General features: G+C 41.2%; 1 protein-coding gene across 3 annotated transcripts in view; it reads left to right on the forward strand.

Annotated features, from left to right (window-relative positions):
• Window positions 1–11,888: 11,888 nt before the first annotated feature.
• TES (testin LIM domain protein) overlaps window positions 11,889–21,426 on the forward strand; it is a 59,887-nt gene continuing 50,349 nt past the window's right edge. Inside the window, exon 1 of one of the 3 annotated variants that reach the window (XM_030549056.1) lies at window positions 11,889–11,977. Coding sequence is in view for 2 of the 3 variants with exons in the window: in XM_030549053.1 (XP_030404913.1) it covers window positions 17,919–17,945 (27 nt within the window). In the remaining variant the exon portion in view is untranslated. Of the gene's footprint in view, window positions 11,978–17,489; window positions 17,946–21,426 lie in introns of those variants that run through there. The other 2 variants (XM_030549053.1, XM_030549055.1) reach the window with 2 other exon arrangements.

Raw genomic sequence — 21,426 nt, forward strand, 5'->3', positions numbered from 1 at the left:
CAGCTTTCAAGGCTCTCATTGAAATCTCTTCCCCTATTTATCATTCACCCTCCTCCCACCCACTCATATACAGGCAGAAAATACAAATAAAAAAAAACCAGCCCATGGTTGGTGGGGGGTTTTGTTTTTTTAGTTAGTTTGTTTAGTTTTTTGTAAAAATTGTTAGTTCCAAAACTTATGGTGGCCATGCCAGAAGTCCAGCCTTAATTATAATATGAAATTAGCAAATATAATCAGCCTAGACTATTACTTGCTTTACAAATTTAACTCAGAATTATACCAAGAGGTTAATACAAAGTCACTAATATATTATGAAGTTCTCCTAAATGATGTGAAAGTCTCTAATGTAAACAGAATAAATCACAGATGTCTCAAGAGCAAGAATGTTTTTAATGTAAATGTCATATTTAAGACCTTGATATTAACAACGTCTATCAGATTAACATGCCAGTAATGCAGTATAAAGAGGCTTCTAATTACAGTGACAACACTGATTTGTGAAAAATGTTTAATAATGTGCAATGAATGACTGCTAAACTTGCATCCAGATTTACTAAGAGCTTTGCTTATATTTCATGTTTGATAATCTTGTTTTGAAGACAGGGTTTGAAATTGCAACTCAAATTCAAAAGGAAAAATATAGGTTTTCCAAATGTACAGTATATAGCAATGAGCAGACCTCTGTAATTGGGGCAGGGGATAAATCAAGTCCCATTTTCACTTGTAGTAATTTGACCTAGCCAAGGATCTGATCCAAAGCTTGTAGATATCAATGGGAATTTTTCTGTGAATCTGAATAGGTTTTGCATCAAACCCCAACTGAATTCTCCTCATTAAAATGTTATCCTCTCAAAAGAGGAGAATAGGCTGTACCAGCAGAATTAAATAAACATTGATCAACTGTTTCTAATATTAGGTCATTGTCAAATTCTGGGATTCATTACTGCCATATAACCTATTTGAGATACTTATATTGAACCTGTTTACCACATTATCTGAGCAACTTTTAGTCTAATGTATTTATTCCCATGATACCCTGTGAAGCACTCAAGTTCCTTTTGAAAATTTTTTTACCATATGTGACTTTTCCAAGGCCACATAAGAAGCCTGGGATGGACCATAGAACTGAACTTGGGTCTCCTTTTTCTAAGGCTAGTTCTCCAACCACTAGACAATCCTGCCTCTCCATTAACCAGAATGGCTTTATACAACTATAAAACTGGAGTAATGCAATGGTGAATCAGGAACATTGTGTATCAAGATTTTTACCCTTATTCCCACACCATAAGTATTCGGGAGACATATATTCAGTGTATTATTTTAAATTGTAAATTTTCGTTTTAGATTCACTGGCAGATCATTTAGACTAACATACTTGACGATTGTCTTACTTCAAAGCAAACATAACTCACAATGTCATCTCTCTTTAAAGACAAGTAGGATAAGATAGCATGCACTGTTACTCAAATTATTTTGAAACTAGGTGAGAGATAAGTTGACAATTTCAATACTGAAAGAGATGGCTCCTATGCCCTAGGGAAGCAGGAATGCAGATAAACTGGAAATTACATGTGATCTCAACTGACCATTTTCTTCCAACATAAATCACTTCACACATAAACCTTCATAGGAATGTCATAATTCTCCAGAAAGAGCTGTTTGTTGGAGTTTAATGTACCCACCCTACATAATCTTTCAAATGATATGTGATGTGGGTGTATTTTATGGATGTTTAGAGGAGGTCTTACATGACGATCTCAGGTGGTGCTGTAAGCCTGCAGACAAGGTGAAACAATGGTATCCAAAATAAGAAAGTAATTGTTTAACATAGCTCCCAAAACACTGCAACATGACTATGACTATTGTTTTTACTGTTAGTTAATTTCAGCATCTTAATTTGATGTTTATTGGTCAAAGCTACCAAACAATAATGTGTTAAAAGATTTGTATTGGTTTTGTATGGGCAAATATTTTCAGTCAGCATGGATTTGTCAAATTGTGTCAAACCAACCTAATACAGTAGTTTTCTTTGACAAGGTAACAAGCCTTGTGGATGAGGGGAAGCAGTAGATGTGGTACATCTTGACTTTAGTAAAGCTTTTGATACTGTCTTGCACGACCTTCTCATAAACAAACTAGGGAAATTCAACCTATATAGAACTACTATAAGGTGGTAGGAGCTATTTGGAAAACCATTCCCAGACAGTAGCAATCAGTGGTTCACAGTCATGCTGGAAGGGCATATCAAACGAGGTCTCACAGGGATCAGTTCTGGGTCTGGTTCTGTTCAATATTTTCATCTATTATTTAGATTATGGCATAGATAGTACACTTATAAAGTTTGCGGATGATGCCAAGTAGGGAGGGGTTGCAAGTGCTTTAGAGGATAGGATTAAAATTCAAAATATGGACAAACTGGAGAAATTGTGTGACATAAACGGGATGAAATTCAATAAGGACAAATGCAAAGTACTCCACTTGGGAAGGAACAATCAATTGTGCTCCTACGAAATGGGAATGACTGCCTAGGAAGGAGTACTGCAGAAAGATATCTGGGGGTCACAGTGGATCACAAGCTAAATATGAGTGAACAGTGTAACATTGTTCCAAAAAAAAAAAAAACAAAAAAAAAAAAAACCAAAAAAAAAAAAACCAATTCTTGGATGTATTAGCAGGTGTGTTGTAAGCAAGACATGAGAAGTAATTCTTCCACTTTCCTCTGCGCGGATTAGGCCTCAACTGGAATATTGTGTCCAGTTCTGGGCACCACATTTCAGGAAAGATGTGGACAAATTGGAGAAAATCCAGAGAAGAGCAACAAAAATGATTAAAGGTCTAGAAAACATGACCTATGAAGGAAGATTGAAAAAAATCTGGGTTTGTTTAGTCTGGACAGGTGATATGATAACAGTTTAAGTATATAAAAGGTTGTTACAAGGAAGAGGGAGAATAACCTCTGAGACAATGGCATTCAGCCTTTTCAGACTATTGTATCCCTTTCAGGAGTCTCTTGTGTACCCCTCCCCACCCCCCAGTTTTACCTCACTTTAAAAAACTTCTTGCTTACAAAAAATCAGACATAAAAATACAAAAGTGTCACAGCACACGATTACTGAAAAATTGCTTACTTTCTCATTTTTACCATATGATTATAGAATAAATCAATTGAAATATAAATATTTTATTTACATTTCAGTGTAAAGCATATAAGCAGTATAAAGTCATTGTCTGTATGAAATTTTAGTTTGTACTGACTTCTCTAGTGTTTTTTATGTAGCCTTTTGTAAAACTAAGCAAATATCTAGATGAGTTGATGTACCCCATGGAAGACCTCTGCATACCGCGCCCCCCAAGAGTACATGTGCCCGTCATTGAGAACCAGTCCTCTGAGGATAGGAAGCAATGGACTTGAATTGCAGTAAGGGTGGTTTGGGTTGGATATTAGGAAAAACTTCCTAACTGTCAAGGTAGTAATAGATTGTGGAATCTCCATCACTGGAGATTTTTAAGAGCAGGTTAGACAAACACCTGTCAGGGATGGCTTAGATAACATTTAGTCCTGCCACAAGTGCAGGGGACTGGACTAGATGACCTCTTGAGATCTCTTCCAGTCTTTTGATTAAGTTGTTTAGCATGTGGCAAAAGTGGCGAATAAACACATTGTACAATATACTAACATGATATGTTTTCACAGGACATAGACCTAGTGGTCAAAGTATCTCACAAGTGATGATAATAGTTGTCTATATTTTCAAGATAAATTTGCTGACCAGATCAGGTTGTGCATCCCTAGCAGTATAGACTGTGTGCCCATGGTTTGTACTTCTTAGTGGGTAGACATGAATGTACATGAACTCCTAATGTAATGCTTCTGTGTGTAAGCTTTTGTACATACAATGTAGCATCTACTCTGCCTGGTAAAAGGTTTAAGTTGAAATTGCCTACGCATGCAATACTAGCCTTTGGAATAATCTAGAAACTAGCTGTCAGTGACACTTATGCATAGGTCAGTTTTAGGGTTAGAGAAGACAGTACTCAGCTCCATATTATAAATATGCAAAAACTATGAAAGAAAGAAATGAACAAGAAATAATGAAGACCAAAATCCACAAACCCTCTGCAATGAAGAGGGATGAACACCATGTTATAGCTCTTGCCAACCATGTCATCAACAATATAACAAACCCATTTGACTGTGAATCACATCCAGAGGTGGCTTATCAACATACATGGAGTATAACAGACATACAAGAATCCCTTCTGAAAATGGCAGATATTGGTGAAGAACAAATGGAGAGATTTGTGAGAGATGTCCCATCAGAATCAAAGTGCATATGTCTTGATAGGGCTAGAGAAGCTATCTGGCATCAAAACATTTGCTGACATGGACAAGACGACCAAATTTAAGTCTGGCAAGGGACAGACAATCACAGCAACTATCAGTTTATAAATTGTTTTCCCATAGAGCTGTGTCCATAGAAAGATGATGTTTCAATGGCAACTGTTCTTTGTTACCCAATAGAACCTGTGCCTATGTCCCTCTTCCATGTTGATGGAAGAGTGAGGACAAAGTTGAATTATGGCATTAGCTGGAAGTTCAAGCTGAAAGAATCCATGAGCTAAGAGCACGCAACAAAGAAACCACTGTGTGCATCAGAGATGCCATAGCTGTCACACAAATGATGGCTGAAGACAAATTCGACACATTCAGTGAATTGGCTGCTGCATATCTGAGGCAGGTCCTAGAAGGATTTGACAAAGCTAATTCTGTAATCTCAGTCTTTCACAGATCTGACAAAAGTAACTCTACGAAAACTACAAAAGATAGCACTGGACAGGATCTAGGGTTGTATGCAAGACATACCAGGTGATTGATGGATATCCCGAGCCTCCATGGAAAAAGTTTCTAACATGGCATCCAATAAGCAGTCACTTGTAAAATTCCTCTGTGAATATATGGTTCAAAATGCACTTGAGTGTAGTAGCACACCTAGCAAAAGCACTCCTCATTACTGGATGGTTTTCCAATACTGAAGTAGCAAAGTCCATCACCAGTAAAAGAGCTGGAGAAGCCTAAGACCTGTGCAGTACTCAAGAGAAAGTGGACAGAAAGATGCTTCTGGACGCTATATGTGCCAATATGGCTTTTGGATCACTTACTGTCAAAGGAATCAGTAATTAGATCACCTAATACAGATGCTTTCGCCCTTACTGTTCACCGTTTCCAAGAATGGAATACCTAGATAACAGATTGACACAGGCACTGTTAACAGCACAACTGACAAGCTAACAATTTGTGATACACTCACTTCTGACTTCCACAACATACTTCCTGCTGTATGCGCATTAAGGATGTGACTGTCATCCCTATTTGTTAGTGGGAAAAGAAATCGGTTTAATGTTGTCAAAACAAAGGGAGCTTACCACTTCAGATATCTTGCCAAATTGGGAGAGTGATGGATAAGCTGTGATTTCTACAGCAAGGAAGTTGGTAGCAATGCTGTATGATCAGAGAGAGAAAGAAAAGGAGACCCATGAAGACCTGTGTTGCTTGTGCCTCAATCTAGCCATCAAAAAGGACAAGTCATATCAAAAAGCATCTTGGCAAATAAAGATTTGGATGTCTTCATGCATAGATAAACCAGTTACTGGATCACCATTGCAACACGGATGGAAAAATATTGATGATTAGCCATTTCCTGTATTCTTCAAGGGCCCAATGGCTTCTGAGCTTCTACAAGACCTTATCTGTGCATGTACCAGTAGGGGTTGCTGCACCATCAATTCTGTCTGTAGTCAGAACAATCTTCCCTGCACAGAACTGTACACATGCCAAGACAATGAAGATTATGGTAGCACAAGCACTCTCAACAGAGATAACAATGAACAAAATGATGATAATGATGTGAACTAGAAATGTCAACAGTGCAATTAAATTTCAGTGCACAAAATTACTAGATTTTGTTTTACCCTTTAGATTGTTGTGTTGCTTTGAGGTCAAAGAAATTTAATTTTATGTCTTGAAATACAAAAGTAATTAAACTACCTGAAACTAATGCAAATATTCCAAAGTGGTCATTTTATCATGTTGATTATGTCATTATTTATATGCATTTCTATGTAAGAGCACCACTTGACAGCTCCACATCATACCTCATCTTAAAATAGACATAAGCAGCTTTCAAATAATGTTTAATGTGCATATGTGCAGAAAGGGTACATTAAATTGACCAAATTGGGGGCGTATGCCACTCACCTATCAAGACAAAAAAATCCTGCTTGTCCTAGATGAAAGAATGATGGGTTAATTCTCTTAAAAATTCATCAATTTATGGGATCTTGTCCATATATATCTTTGTCTTTAGTACTGATTAGTCATTTTTTTTCCATTGGTACAACTAGGCAAAATTGGATAGGAAATATACAAATAAGGTAGCTGACTGTGAAAAACCATTTTTAGTGGATTATAGTTTTATATCATAGAACTATGTCTGACATTTATGTTGTAGTCTTTACTTTTTGGCTAAACATTTTACACTTAGAGAATGTATCAATTTAAATAAATAAATGACAAATCATTCGTAGATTACAAGGTCCAGAAGGGACCACTGTGATCATCTAGTCTGACCTCCTGTATAACACAGGCCATAGAAATTGCTCAAATTATTCCTAGAGCACATCTCTGACAAAAAGAAAACTCAATCTTCATTTAAAAAATGGTCATTAATGGAGAATCCACAACTCAGGGTAAATTGTTCCAATGGTTAATTAACTAATTTCCCAGCTCAATCACAACTATTTCTGCTACATGATTGTTCAAGAAATGGGACTACAAAGGTATTTCAGAATACATCACTTTTACCCTTGGTTCTGCATTCATCATTGGAGGGTTAGAACATGCTACTCTTTCAATTTGGGAACTCAGAAAACAAGGAACACTTTAGTGGCCACCTCTGAAGAGTTTGGTGTAAGTGACACACCTCAAATCACACAAAAATTCTATGGCAGAGGCAAAGATAGAATACAGTTCACCAGAGTGGCATTCATCTGCCTAAGCCATAAAATCATCCTTTTTTTAACCCTGCAATCCACTGCCTCAATCCAGGAATCCAACACACAACCCAGATTCATTATCTAAGCCCCATTTATTCTGAATGAGGCCATGACCCTGTGGAAAGAATAGTATGTGATCATGTAATCACTTTATAGTAAAACTTATGCACAAGGGGGCCAAATTAACATCACATCAGCAGCCTTATTTCTGGCATTTCCTAACTTGAGTGATTGGCTTTGCAACCTGAATGTTCTTTTAATGTAGCAGTTTGTATGTAATTTCCTAGGTCTTTTAAAAAAAAAAAAGCAGACTGAAGGAGGGAAAGAAAAGTTCTGAAATGCCATTAGCAGAGTTCATCAGCAGGGTTTAGAGCACTCCTCACCAGTCCTCGACTCCTCAGCCCGCTAGTTCTTCATCCCAATCCTCCATCTAGGTCTTTACCATCACCATCCACGATCTAGGTTTCTCCCTCACCAGCTCTCCAGGCACGGCTTTTCGACCTCTGCATTCCAGTCAAGATACATCTGCCTTCTCCTCCTTGCATGCTTCTTGGTTGCCAGGAGGGGTGCCTTGACCACAGGAGATCCAGCCTTCGAGCTTTCAGTTCCAGCCACAGCAGCTGGAAACAGCAATTGCAGGGAAAGTCCTGCTCATCTCCTGGGCTGGAGCATGCTCAGGACAGACGCTTAGGAAAATTTAGCTGTAACACGAGTTACATACCTCTGAGCATGATTATATAGGCAAAACAAAGTATTTCCCCCTATTCTCATTCTGAGAAAAAGCTGAGATTTTTTGCTGAAAATAATAAAAAAAAAATAGGCAGATATAAAGGCAGATACCTGGCATGGAAAATTTCACCCCAAAGGGATTCTGTATGGCAAAGTTAAAAGCAACTTGAAAACAAGGCCTTATAATGAAAAGTGTTTAGCAACTTGAACTGCCATTTTCATTTATACAATTAAGGGGAAGGGTAGGAGGAAAGAAACAATGAGGTTGGCCTGTCCTTGGGAACACTGCTTCAGCTAAATATTTCCTTTCCTCATTGCGTTTTGAGTCTTTATCAGCTGTTTTGGTGATAAAGAACTGATGCTACAAAATTATATTTAAAATGTGTTGGTTATGAAGCAATCAAAAGGTGGATGGGATAGGTGAGCTCAGATCTTAGTGATTCCTTTAGAGAGACAAGGGAATTTAGATGCAGTTAATAGAGCAGCACATGGACAAGGAGGACAGAGGAGATTGTGGGAAGTACAAAGCAAAGGTTGAGAAAACCCTTATTTTGACTTTATTGCCTTATCTTACTAATGTATTACAGTCAGTATTAGAGGTACATAGGCACCTACACCCCAGATTTAGGCACCTAAATCCCAGTTTTGGCTCCACTGTTATCCACAAAACTCCTGCCATACTCCATAGGTGCCTAAATTCACTTGGTGCCTAAGTTTTAAGGGTAAAGGTTCCCTCCACACTTAAGTATCTGCCTCTGAGCATGTGCACTGCTTCCTCCCTCTAGGCATCCAGATGCCTATCTCCCAGCTAAACCCCAGAGCAAAATCACAAACCAAGGGAAGATGGGCATTTAGCTGCCTAGCTCATATGTGGGGACAGATTCAGTTGATAGCCTCTAAGCACACCTATCCAGCCAGGTCCCACGTAAAGTCTGGCTGGAGGAGGAGGAGTTGCTCACTATATACCTTTTAGCCTAGTGGTTAGAACACTTGCTGGAGATGTGGGAGACCCAGGTTCAATTAACCCCTCTTTGCCAGAGGAGGAAAAATGATTTGAATAGGAGTCTCCCACCTCTTAGGAAGCTGCTCTAACCACTGAACTATGGGATTTTTTGTTCTGGGGGCTCCTCCTTTTTCTCTTTCCTCCAGCTGTTGTGTCTGAAGCAAAGCAGGTACCTAACTCATCCCCTCAAGAAGTGGCATAGGTACATCCAGGCAGCAGGTTCCTGGATCACTAAGAAGAAATAGGTACCTCCCTGCAGCCCAAATTTAGGTGCCTCTCCCTGAGCCAAGGCTTAGCAAACACCCCTCTTGTTGGCATTACCCATTGGTAACTTAAGTGGCTCCCCGCCTAGTGTGCTGACTTTTGTGGATCACATTCATTGTATAGGGAGACTTGGTATCTAACTTGGCTTTGTGTACTGCAGTGATGTTCTTGTGATTTTCTAGGCATCTAAAAATTAGGTGTTGTGATCCTCAGCATTGCAAATGCCTAAGTCCTTTCATGGATCCTACCTGCTGTGCTTAACTTAATGCCTGTCAATACTCCTTTTGAAATCAATGGGACTACTCAAATGTATAAAGTGAAGCACATACATAAGTCTTTGCAGGATCAAGGCCTAACTAAAGACAAGGCACAAGAAGTGAGTGTAAAACATGATGATGTGGTTAGGCTCATGACTGCTTGTGAGAGGTTTCTGTGTTAGAAGAAAGATACTGACTAGGGTTGCCAACTTTCTAATCGCACAAAACCAAACACCCCTGTCTTGCCCCTTCTCTGAGCCCTCCTCTCCGCTTGCTCCATCCCCCCTCCCTCCATCACTCGCTCTCCCTCACCCTCACCCACTTTCACTGGGTTGGGACATGGGGTTGGGGTGCAAGAGGGGGGTGAGGGCCAGGGATGAGGAGTTTGGGGTAAAGGATGGGGCTCCAGGCTGGCACAGGGAGTTGGGGTATGGTGGGGTGCAAGGTCCCAGCAGCACTTACCGTGGATCCCAGAAAGCAGATGCCAGGTCCTTGTGGCCCAAGGCGTATGGGCGGCTAGGAAGGCTCTGCGCACTGAACTCGTGTCCACAGGCACCTCCCCTGCAGCTCCCATTAGTTGTGGTTCCTGGCTGATGGGAGCTGCAGAACTGAGACTTGGGGCAGGGGCAGCACACGGAACCTCCCTGGTCACCCATGTGCCTAGGGGCCATGAGGACCTGGTGGCCACTTCCATGAGCTGTGCGGAGCTAGAGAAGGCAGGGAGCCTGCCATAGCCCTAGCCCCTCGCTGCACTACTGACCAGACTTTTAATGGCCTAGTCAGCAGTGCTGCCCAGAGCCACCAGGGTCCTTTTTCGACCAGGCATTCCAGTCGAAAACCAGATGCCTCGCAACCCGAATACTGAGTTTATTTTTTCAATTCATCATTGACCTAGAGGTCTGTCATAAACAGATAGCTAAGGGTTAACCTCTCTTTCACCTGGAAAGAAGTAATCTGAACCACCTGAGGACCAATCAGGAAACAGGATTTTTTTCAACTCTGGGTGGAGGGAATTTTGTGTCTGAGTTCTTTGTCTTCTGCCTGTATGCTCTCTCGGATGAGAAATTTTTCTATTTCCTGCTTTCTAATCTTCTGTTTCCTAGTTGTGAGTACCAAAGATCAGATAGGGATTTATATGTTCTTTTGTATTTACATGTCTATAATTGCTGAAGTGCTTTGAATTGTATTCTTTTTGAATAAGGCTGTTTATTCATATTTCTTTTAAGCAATTGACCCTGTATTTGTCACCTTAATACAGAGAGACCATTTGTATGTATTTTTCTTTCTTTTTCTATAAAGCTTTCTTTTAAGACCTGTTGGAGTTTTTCTTTAGTGGGGAACTTCAGGGAATTGGGTCTGCAGCTCACCAGGGAATTGGTGGGAGGAAGAAGTCAGGGGGGAGGTCTGTGTGTGTTAGATTTACTAGCCTGATTTTGTATTCCCTCTGGGTGAAGAGGAAAGTGCTTTTGTTTCCAGGACTGGAATTACAGAGGGTGGACTCCCTCTGCTTAGATTCACGGAGGTTGCTTCTGTGTATCTCTCCAGAAGCACCTGGAGGGGGGAAGGGAAAAGATTTATTTCCCTTTGTTGTGAGACTCAAGGGTTTGGGTCTTGGGGTCCCCAGGGAAGGGTTTCGGGGGGACTAGAGTGCCCCAAAACACTCTAAGTTTGTGTGGTGGCAGCAGTACCAGGTCCAAGCTGGTAACTAAGCTTGGAGGTTTTTCATGCTAACCCCCATATTTTGGACGCTAAGGTCCAAATCTGGGACTAGGTTATGACAACGTCTCTCTAGCAAAAGGCTTAAGAACAAGAGGCTGTCCAAGTTGCCTTTAGAAACACTTCACTATATGAGGGATGTGATGAATTACACATAAGAAGCTAAAAAGCAACTACTGCTACCTACAGCAACTGATGTAATTCCAGTTTTAAATTTTAATTGAGACCGAAATATGGCAAAAAGTTTCCCATGGATGGGTCCTGGTGCTCACAAGCAAGGGTTCTGCAGGTACAGGATTCTGTCCACCCAGAGCAATCTGCAGGACTGTGGCTTAAATATGTACTTCAAAGAAGATACCTACAGCTACATTAGGGTAACTATGCCTTACCATTCTGTCATGTGAGTATGAAGAAAGATCTAAGTGTGACAGTAAACATCAAAGTATTGAAATAACAGGTTGAAGGATATGAAAGGAGGGAAACATTTTAGAGTTTACCCTAGATAACTACTTCCATTTTATTTGCAGATGTTAGGAGGGAACTACTTATCATTCTGATCAAAGCTTTTTCTAGGACTGCTCTATGATTTTACAACTTCTCTCTGATTTATTGGGCAGAGCAGGGGGCCACTTCTCAGTTGGGAACCTCTTTTTCCAATCTAGTGTTAGTTTTTCTGGGAATGAAATAAATAGAGGGAGAGATTTTGAGCTATTCAGTATTTCAAGTACTAGCTTGGCGATGCATGACCCTCACGGCATTATTAATCCACTTCAAGAAAATGCTCTAATTGTGCAGCCAAGCCTGGAGTTTTTCCTAGGGCTAAAAAAGGAATCAGTATTTAGGAGGACTGATACATAGAAGCTGTTTCCTAAGACTTAGCTGGCTGGGTCTGCTAGGGTGTGGCCGGCAAAGCTCACAATAGCCTGTAATACTGAATGGACAGAATGTGTGCCAGGTAAGTCAATTACTGTTTGTCTTAGCATTTGTAGCCATAAAGCATGATCTCATGTGAGGTGATGACTTCTTAAATAGCATTAGAGACCTTCTGGCAGTCCAGATAGTTATTCTCATGCCATAAAGTATTATTTAGTAACTCTATTTTTCTGACTAGCTGGGTGTTACACTATCCCCTTATGAAAACAAATTAAGTTAATCTCTAAATTACTACTAGTGAAAAAAATAAGGGAGCAATGATGAGTGCTGGAGTCACCTTGCATGGGAAGGAGTCTAAATGTAAGCTCTTGTGATTTCATATTACAGTTTTTTGCTACTGGATATTCTTTCAGTGACCTGTGGTCCAGATTGTAACAAGAAAAAATCCCACGTTACTGACTTGATTGAAAATCAGTGCATTTCTGAAAGCCAGTTTCTTTTTATTTCATTGTCTTTGTGCTTTTTAGGGCAAAAGATGCAGAAAACTAGATAAGTGTTCATAATAAAGACAAGATAGATGTATGTATATAAAGTAAATACATGAAAACAAGGTAAGCAACAACACAACAAAAAGCAGAGATAGAACTAACCTAGCTGCCTCTTGGTTATTTTCTCACATCTTTATGCACTGTCAAAAAACAAATGAAATATTATGGAAACTTATTGTGCAATCAGCTTTTCACAGAGCCAAGGAGTATCTCTGGCCTTATTTGGTACTTTTCTGACATTATATTTGGGCTAACTTTATTTGTTTAGATTATAGACCGATTTAATGTATTAAATCGTGTTCTGGTAGGAGCAGTGCACTTCAGAATGTACATAACTACTGTTTTTTCCATTAGGAATAAAAGCTAGGGCACTAATAAATGGACTAAAGCAGCAGCTCCATTTTCCTCAATAACTGATCTCTCCTCAAGCCATTACACCAGTATTATATTTAAATAGATACAAAGACAATGTCATCCCTTTTTCAGGCTGAATTGTTTTCTGAAAACTAAATTAGTGTATTAATCCATGTTGAGGCAAAACAGACATCTGTATTTATGCTACACTTCAGATTATACTTAAGAAAAAAATTTTAAAAGCACAACACTGTCATTTTCTATAACATATAAAGCTTTGAGTAAACAGCACAACTAGAGGAATTCAGCTGCAAGTTAAAGTGACACAGCCATTTTAAATGTTTAAATAAAAGAACTGTTTATTAAATATCAGCTTCACAAGAAGAGAATTTTAAACATTATGAATAACCATTATGACATCATCCTACACCAGACTTAGGGTTGTATTTATAAATGCATCTGTTTAATCTACCTAATGAATCTGAATTGTTACTTAAAATGCACTCATTACTTTGGCATCTAGCCCTCCTGCCCTCCTCAAAAAACACACTCCACCATCAGCCTCATCACTGTGGAACATGATACAAATGCAGGTTATGTCAACATCACAATGGCCAGCTGGTGTCTTCCACATGGGCCTCTCTCTTATTTCTCATCATGACATGACCTAAAAAGCCACCATAGACCTAGGTTGCATCTACTGTATAGATCCCTTACTAGGAGCTGCTGGCATAATTAGCATTGTGCCATGCTGCCTGCTACTAGAATTCTAGAATAGAAGTCAATTGGAATTTTGTCATTACTTCAAATGGAACAGGACTGAGCCTTCAACAGCTGCTGTGATGTGGCCAAGATCCAAAGGATCCTATGTTAATCTTCCTTTCCCTGTAATAATGTCTCAAACAATAGCAGTAGTAAAATTTAAAAAAAACAAAACAAAACACACATTAGAAGACAGACATGTCTGGCTTCTCTGGGAGAAAAACAGAACACTTTGCATCTGACAATTATTTAAGAACAGTTTGTGTTTGAGAGAATGAGGTGAAATAAAACAATCTGCCAAATTATTGGTAAATGCCATATAGGGCAGTTTAACTGTGAATATGTAGTCATGTCCCATCCCACCCCCAAGATTACAGGAAAATATGAAAATAGAAGATGTATATGGGACTTACTCATTTGAGCACTTTAGGATGAAAGGCAAAGGACTGACTCTTTAAATGTTTATGTCTGTACCTAACTTAGTTTGTGACCACAATCTACATTTGTGTACAAATGTATGCATCTATATTTTCAAAGATGCATACCAACTGCTAAGAAGAATACTAATATTTTGAATCACACCATTTTTGTTGGTAGCAACTACACAAAAATCACTGATACACAAAGAATCACAACAAGACACCATGACTCCAAGTTCTGTTTTCAGTTGTACTGGTGTAAATCTGGAGATGAAGTTAATGAATCGAACCAACGGATTTATTTGCTCCAGATTTGCACGGATAACACAAAGTAGAATTTGGCAGGATAACATAGATAGTACACCATTTCTTTTCACAGGTTCTACTCTAGTAGAGATTGGCCTAGCTAGTATTTGGAAAAGTTGGTATGATGTTTAAAATATGCAGAGCAACTAAATTTAAACTAACTTTAAAAAGGTGCAAGATGAAGCCCTTAGGCTGATTTACAACACTGCCTCTTAGAAGTTGAAATATTAATTTCCTGACAAGTCACTCTGATTCCCTCCACCCTCTTTGTAAATAGGAACAATTGACACACCTTCCTAGTTTATATCCACTTTCTTTACAAATTTCAAGAGTTCAGAGAGTAACTATGACAAACAAAAATGTTTTACTTTAAACAATCAGAAAAGGTGGAATATATTGCTTCAGACCTAAATAAATAGAACAGCTGCTTCCATGCCAAGAGCCTTATCCAAAAGGCATTTTATTAAATGCAAAGATTCTCAGGGCCCAATCCAATAAGCATGCTCAGAGCTTGCCTACTGAATCCAGCCCCTGTGGACAAGCTTACACAAAACAGCTGGAGGAGGAGGAGAACTTCTCTCAGAACTTTTAGCCCAGTGATTAGGGAACTCACCCAGGCTGTGGGAAACCCCCAGTTCAAATCCCCTCTGCTTGAGGGAGAAAAAGGGATCTGTCACCTTTCAGGTGAGTGCCCTCACCATTGGGCTATTCTGATGGGGATGGCTCCTTCAGTCTCTCCTGTTGAAGCTTTAAAAAGTCATTGTAGCAAGGGAACTCAAACCTGGATCACTCACCTTCCAACCGAGTGCACAAACCACCAGGCTACAGAGAGACATTCATACTTGATTTTTCTTCTTTCATTAATTATCCATAGAGGTACTATAGAGCTGACAACCCAAAGAAGAAGTAGTCACCTCCCTGCAGCCCATACTTAGGCACTGAACTCTTTGAGAAATGTGTTATTTAGGACACACCCCTCTCGCTGGAATCCCCCATAGGCACCCATGGGATTGTGTAAACTACTGCCCCAGTGCCAGACTCAGGCTTTGTGAATCTGGCTGATTTTCTAGGCACCTAAAAGTTAGGTGCCTAAGTCTGGGACCAGGGAACATAGGCATTTGGACACCTAACTTGCCCATGGGGCTTCATCAGGCATGCTCAGAGGGCACCTACAGGTGTCAGGCCCCATTTAAAAGCTATCCAAAGGAGATGGAACCCATTCTATAACTTTTAGCCCCATGGTTAGACTAGTCACCAGGGATGTGGGAGACTGTGATGATTCTCAGGGTACCTAGGACCAGTACCAGGTTAGGTGTCCAAACTTTGGGTGACAGAGAGGCTGGTGGTATTAGAGAGCTAAGAGCTAATTACCACAAGCCAGACTCCCTCACTCTGGAGGCAGGGGTTAACAAGGTAATTCACAGTCCCAGGCAGGGCCGGATTAAACTTTGGTGGGCCCCAGTGCCCGGACCATGACCCTGTCCCCCGCTCTGCCTGAAGGCCCTGCCCCTGCTCAACCTCTTCCCTCCGAGGCCCTGCCAATCGCTTGCACAGTGGGGAGGGGAGAGGAGAGGAGCGAGGAGGGGGTAGAGAGGAGTGAGCAGCAAGTGCGGTCTCAGGGGGAAGAGGCTGAGCGTGGGTGGAGCAGGGCTGGCTGGCTTCACAGGAACCAGGATCTAATCTTTCATGAAAAACACTCCTACTCAACAATATATCACCTCAGTGAATGGATACAGAGTGCTTCTTTTCACTCTCAAGAGTGTGCTGTAATAACTGAGCTCTGCGGTAGTCTGATGCAGGGCTCTCTCAATAGATCCAGTTGAAACTGTTCCACTCTGGATAAATCCTTAAATGGTCAATGGACCACAGAGAGAAAAGAGTGGGAATGACTCAGTGGTCCCAGTACTAGGAGACCATGTGTTGAATCTCCCCTGTGCCAAACATTTTTTATTTCTCCCTTCACCAGGAGAGACTGAGGGAGCCTCTATCAAAGAGCTCAGTGGTTAGAGAAGCCTCCTGGGAGGTGGGACACCCCTGTCCAAATCCTCTTCTCTGGCAGGGTTGGGGGAATTGAACCTGGGTTTTCCTCCTCCCAGATGAGTGCTCTAGCCACTGGGATAAAAAGCTATAAGGTGGGCACCACCTCTACCTTTGTGTGGTGCAAGGCAGGCACATAACTCTTTCCCACAAGAAACTATGTAGGCACCTATGCACGGAGACAGGTCCCAGATGTGGATCACTAGCAGAGCTAGGCACCTCTCTGCAGCCAGGATTTAGGTGCCTATTTCTGAGAAAGTGGGAAGGCTTAACACATCAGCATCTCCCATTAGTCAGTTCAGGCATGCTCTTTTAGAGATCACATTTTATCTCTCCTCATTCTATAGAGAGTCTAGGTGTCTAACTCTTCTTTGCAGATCACAGGGCTCTTTTTGTGATTTTGTAGGTGCCTACAAATTAGGCAAGTGTTGCAATGCCTAATTCCTTTTGTGGATTCCACCCCTAAGTACTTTCGTAAATCCCATTGTTAATGGAATTTTTAGAAGTGCCTGGGTGTGTGGGTGCCAAATGCCAATGGAGTTTTATGCACCTACATACCTTGAAAAATCTGGCTCTAAATCTCTCAGTGCCTAACTCCCCAATTTTCTAATTGCCTCTAGGCACTACTAGAATACAAACAAATATAACAAACCACAAAAGAGCAAAAGAGTGATGTCCCAGCCAAGCCACCTGCAATTAGCCAGATGGCCCAAACTATAGCATAGACAGAGCCAAAAATCTAACCCGCTGATATTTTCTTTAAACACAGCTTGTGTCATCTTGACATTCGGTTGAGATGCTTTGTCAGCCTCGGACCGCAGTGATTAATTGGTGAAATTCCTTACAGTGGGGCAAACTGCTCGAAGGCAGTAAAGCTGAAGGGAGAGTAAATACATTTATCAAAGGACAAGACAAGCCCCAGAAAACAGAGCCTGGGAAGTTATCGAACATGTGAAGGCAATTTTAGAGAGGCGGGCGCTTATCCTGTCTCCTGCAAAAATACATCACTGGATTTCAGGCCATTTCCCCTTCTTTGGGAGGAAGCAAACTTCCAGGGGGATTTGCCCAAAGCTGGAGAGTTGTGTCAGCAAATACCTTCTTCACGACCTTATCAGCTGACTCAGTCTGTGAATGATTCAAAAGCCCAACTCACAGACCTCTCTGCCCCCATCCAGCTTCACAGCTCCTCCCAGACCGGCACCAGGCTCCGAGCACGCAGAAGGCTGCCTTGTTCTGCGGCTGCGGCTGCACAGCGCTGAACCGGGGAGGCACCACACCCCCGAAACAAGCCTTTTGCAAGCCCCAGGCTGCTGCTCAGCCAGCAGGCTAGCAAGAGCCCGGTGTGAGATTCTGATTGGCTCGCAGACCAGAGGGCCGCTACACCGGGATTGGCTGGGGAGCTGCCTTTGTTCCTTTGCCACGCCCTCGGCGGCAGCGGCTGCAGCAGGGCAGCGGAAGTTTGAGTGCTGGAGCTACTCCGGCTGGAGGGGCTGGGTGGGTGCAAGCAGGGGTGAGGCTAGCGCAGCCCTACCCACATCCGCGTGCTCTGGTGAGCGTCTCCCGCTGAACCCTCGCTCGTTCCTAGCGGAGAGAGACAATGGACTTGGAGAGCAAAGTGAAAAAGGTAAGGGAGGGGTGTGCTGCACTGGGCGGGCTGCTGGGTTACCTGCCCCGGGCGCTCCTGGGGCGGACAACGCCCCAGCTCCTCATTGTTCTTTTACTATATAGCAGCAGTGCTGGCTATTTTCCTCTCCATTGCAGCCGCTGTCCTGTCTGATCGGGAGGGGATAGATAAACTCGAGACACAGGAGTATGCATCTCCTGTTTCAGCCATAGCTAACGGAGTGGGACCCCCACCCACCACCATAATCTTACGTTGGGCAGGATCTGCTTGAATAATGTTGACTTTTCCCTCAAACTGCTGCTGTCTTAAGAGAGTGAGAGTTGTGCCAGTTAATTGGGGCTCTTTGAGTTGGCTCTTATTAGAATACGAGGTGAAGATCTCCAGACCCACAGAGCATGATGCCTAGCCCCTCCCTTGTTCTCGCTCAGGTTTGCTAGCTTTGCTGTTAGCCTTCAAAGATTCTTAAGTGTGGGTAGTGGTGGCCGGTATGTGTGAAAGTGGTGGCTGGAAGGAAGCTGATAACTTATTTCCGTTTCTTAAAGTAGAAGATTATAGGAAGGGTTGTTTAATGTGACCAGATTAAACTCCTACAAAATGAGACGCACTGAATAACTAGTTTATTAACCTCCTTACTGCCATCACTCACTGTCCTTCCCCAGCCTCCAAACCAAAGAAGGTTTCTTTCCATCTGCAGTGACAATTGTTTAAATACAGAAATTTGCTCTCCAGCCTGCAGGCCTATGGTCCTGCAGCCCATAAGATTTTTTTATCTGATAGGAAAAACCAGAAGTGTTAGTGCCATCTTATAACAATTGAACCCTGAAAAAATAAAAATACCTGACATGCTAACCTGTGTTCATGTATAAAGGGCATCTTCAATTAAATCTTTAGAGTATCTTTAAACTATACTGACTGAATTAGCTAAAGACCAATTGACTCACTTGGGGGAGAATATTCCATTTTGAGTCAGTTATGGATTTCATTTTCTGTATGTCAATGACCTTGTTTTATTGACATGGAAAACAGGCTCTTTGCTATGTGATATCAAACTTTTCTTTGGGACATCAAAATTATTTGATACGTAGATGAGTAAGAGAAGCAGATGGAGAGTCAAAAGTTTTAGTTTAATGCAAATGTCTTCAGTAATGAATTTTGGAAAGGCAGATGGAATATCATATACACCTCTACTCTGATATAGCATGAATTCTGATATAATGCAGTAAAGCAGCGGTCCAGGGGGGCAGGGCTGCACACTCCAGCAGATCAAAGCAAGTTCGATATAACATGGTTTCACCTATAACGCAAAAAGATTTTTTGGCTCCTGAGGACAGCGTTATATCAGGGTAGAGTTGTATGTGGAATTCTGTAACAAGGATGCTGTACATAGATTTGAGGACTCATCATTGATTTTTTTTTTCCCCAGTGTGCTCTCAATTTAAAACTGTCATTTAAAAAGGAACCGTGCCATTTCATTTTATCTACTTTGGTGGTGCTCAAACTGTAGGTTGGGGCCCCAGAGTGGGGTTGGGACCCTATTTTAATGGTGTTGCCAGGGCTGGCTTAGACTTTCTGGGGCCCAAAGCTGAAGCCTGAACCCCACTGCCTGGAGTTGAAGCCAAAACTGCAGGACTTCAACCCTGGGTGGTGGGGCTCAAGTTACAGGCCACCTGCCTGGGTCTGAAGCCTTTGACCTTCTGCTTTGGTCCCCCAGCTCATGGTGCTGCAGCTCAGGCTTTGGCCCCTCCTCCTGGGGTCATGTAGTAATTTGTTGTCAAAAGGAGGTTGCGATGCAGTGAAGTTTGAGAACCCCGCTCTAGTGACAAATGCATGTGTGATAACTATTTAAGATGCTTCCAGGGTTATGTCAAAACTTGTCTTGAGGAACAAAGGTTGTGTTCAAGTATGACTGTTTGACACTTTTGCTGTACTATAGTTGGCTAGGTACAGGGATTTATAAATGATTTTATTGCTCTTTTTTATCCAAACCTGAAGACATCCAGAATGTTCCTTTATTTAGAAAGGAGTGGAAATGTTTATAAAAGATTTAAGAAATGTTGGTCTATTAGAGAGAAACTTACCAAAATGACAAGGGTGTCATGGGACTGTGGGTTAACAACTCATTTGACTCAGTCAAATAACCAATTTGCCTAACTTCTCAACCTTACACTGAGTTAGTGTGTGGTGATCTCTCTGTGAAAAGCCTTTTTTTACAGAATCTGCATACAACATTACTTAGGCTCTGGTCCTGCAGTTGACTGTGGGTGGGTGCTGCCACAGAGATGCATTGATTTTAAATGGAGCTGTACAGTACAGAAGAGATGTGCCTTCACAGTCTCTTGTATGATGGAACCTTAATTAGTAAAAAATCCCCAACTTTGACTACAGTTATGAAATGCACTCTAAGGCCCTGTACAATATTTAGATATTGGACAACTTCAGGGTCCCCACTTTCTGAAATTACTTCACCTTTATGTAAGATTAGCTGGGGGAAGAGTAAATCTAAAATTTCATACCTATGTTTTCATACTTTAATAGATCAGTTATGAAAACCGATAGAACCTGAACTTATTTTTGCTTAATAGTTTGGTATTGGTTTGAGCAAAATTGTCATGAGTGAGCACCAGCTCTAAATCATACAATAGGTAATGGAAATAGTGAGACAATATTACATGCAGGGCTTTTCTGTTTGTTCTGTCTTGTTTTTACCCAACTTTCATTTTCTCTCAGACTCCCAAGCTAGTCTTTCACCAAAGACTTTGCTGCAGATATCAGAGACCTACAACCTTTTAAGCTGACAATAAAAAAAGCAGCATAGCTACATTTCCATAAATTAACCGTAGGAAGTCAGGGATATGGAAGACTCCTCACGACCCTCCCAAATGTATACATCAATAAGAAACTCTCCATCATTCTGTTTATCACCTTGTCTCAATTTTTTAAAAATGGATGAAGAATATTTACATTTCTCAAAAGAAAGTGGCCCCTTGACAGATCAACAAGATGAACTGAAAGCTTCATTGCATGATCCTATGTTTAGTAGTAAATCACCAGCGCTTGTTGTGCAACTGCTTTTCTTTCCCTAATGGGGGGGACGGAGAATAGTGTTTTGATTAAAATTGTTTTATATTGCCATGAATTTACAAAGGCCACAGCCCTGAGTTTCCACATTACACAACAAATGAATCCCTGTCTCCTTTCTTCCTAAGGCCTTCTCTACTCTGTATTGAAGGCTGTTTTATTTTCTCCAATTTCTCTCCAAGCCCCTTTTCACTTTATTTTCTTAACACTTTTCTCCAACTGTCTTTGTCTAAAACAAAACAACAATGCCAGTGAGGTTTGCCACCCCAGAGTTAAGGTAATTGAGTAATCACTATGTTCAGACTGAAGAACATTCTCATTTTTTCAGGGAGAAACTTGGCCTGGTGTCTAGTCAGAAGTTAGAGATGGATGTGGTTGTATCTGGTGCCTTAAATCTACCGTG

This window comes from Gopherus evgoodei, chromosome 1 (assembly GCF_007399415.2).
Source record: "Gopherus evgoodei ecotype Sinaloan lineage chromosome 1, rGopEvg1_v1.p, whole genome shotgun sequence".
In the NCBI taxonomy this organism is placed as follows: domain Eukaryota; kingdom Metazoa; phylum Chordata; order Testudines; family Testudinidae; genus Gopherus; species Gopherus evgoodei.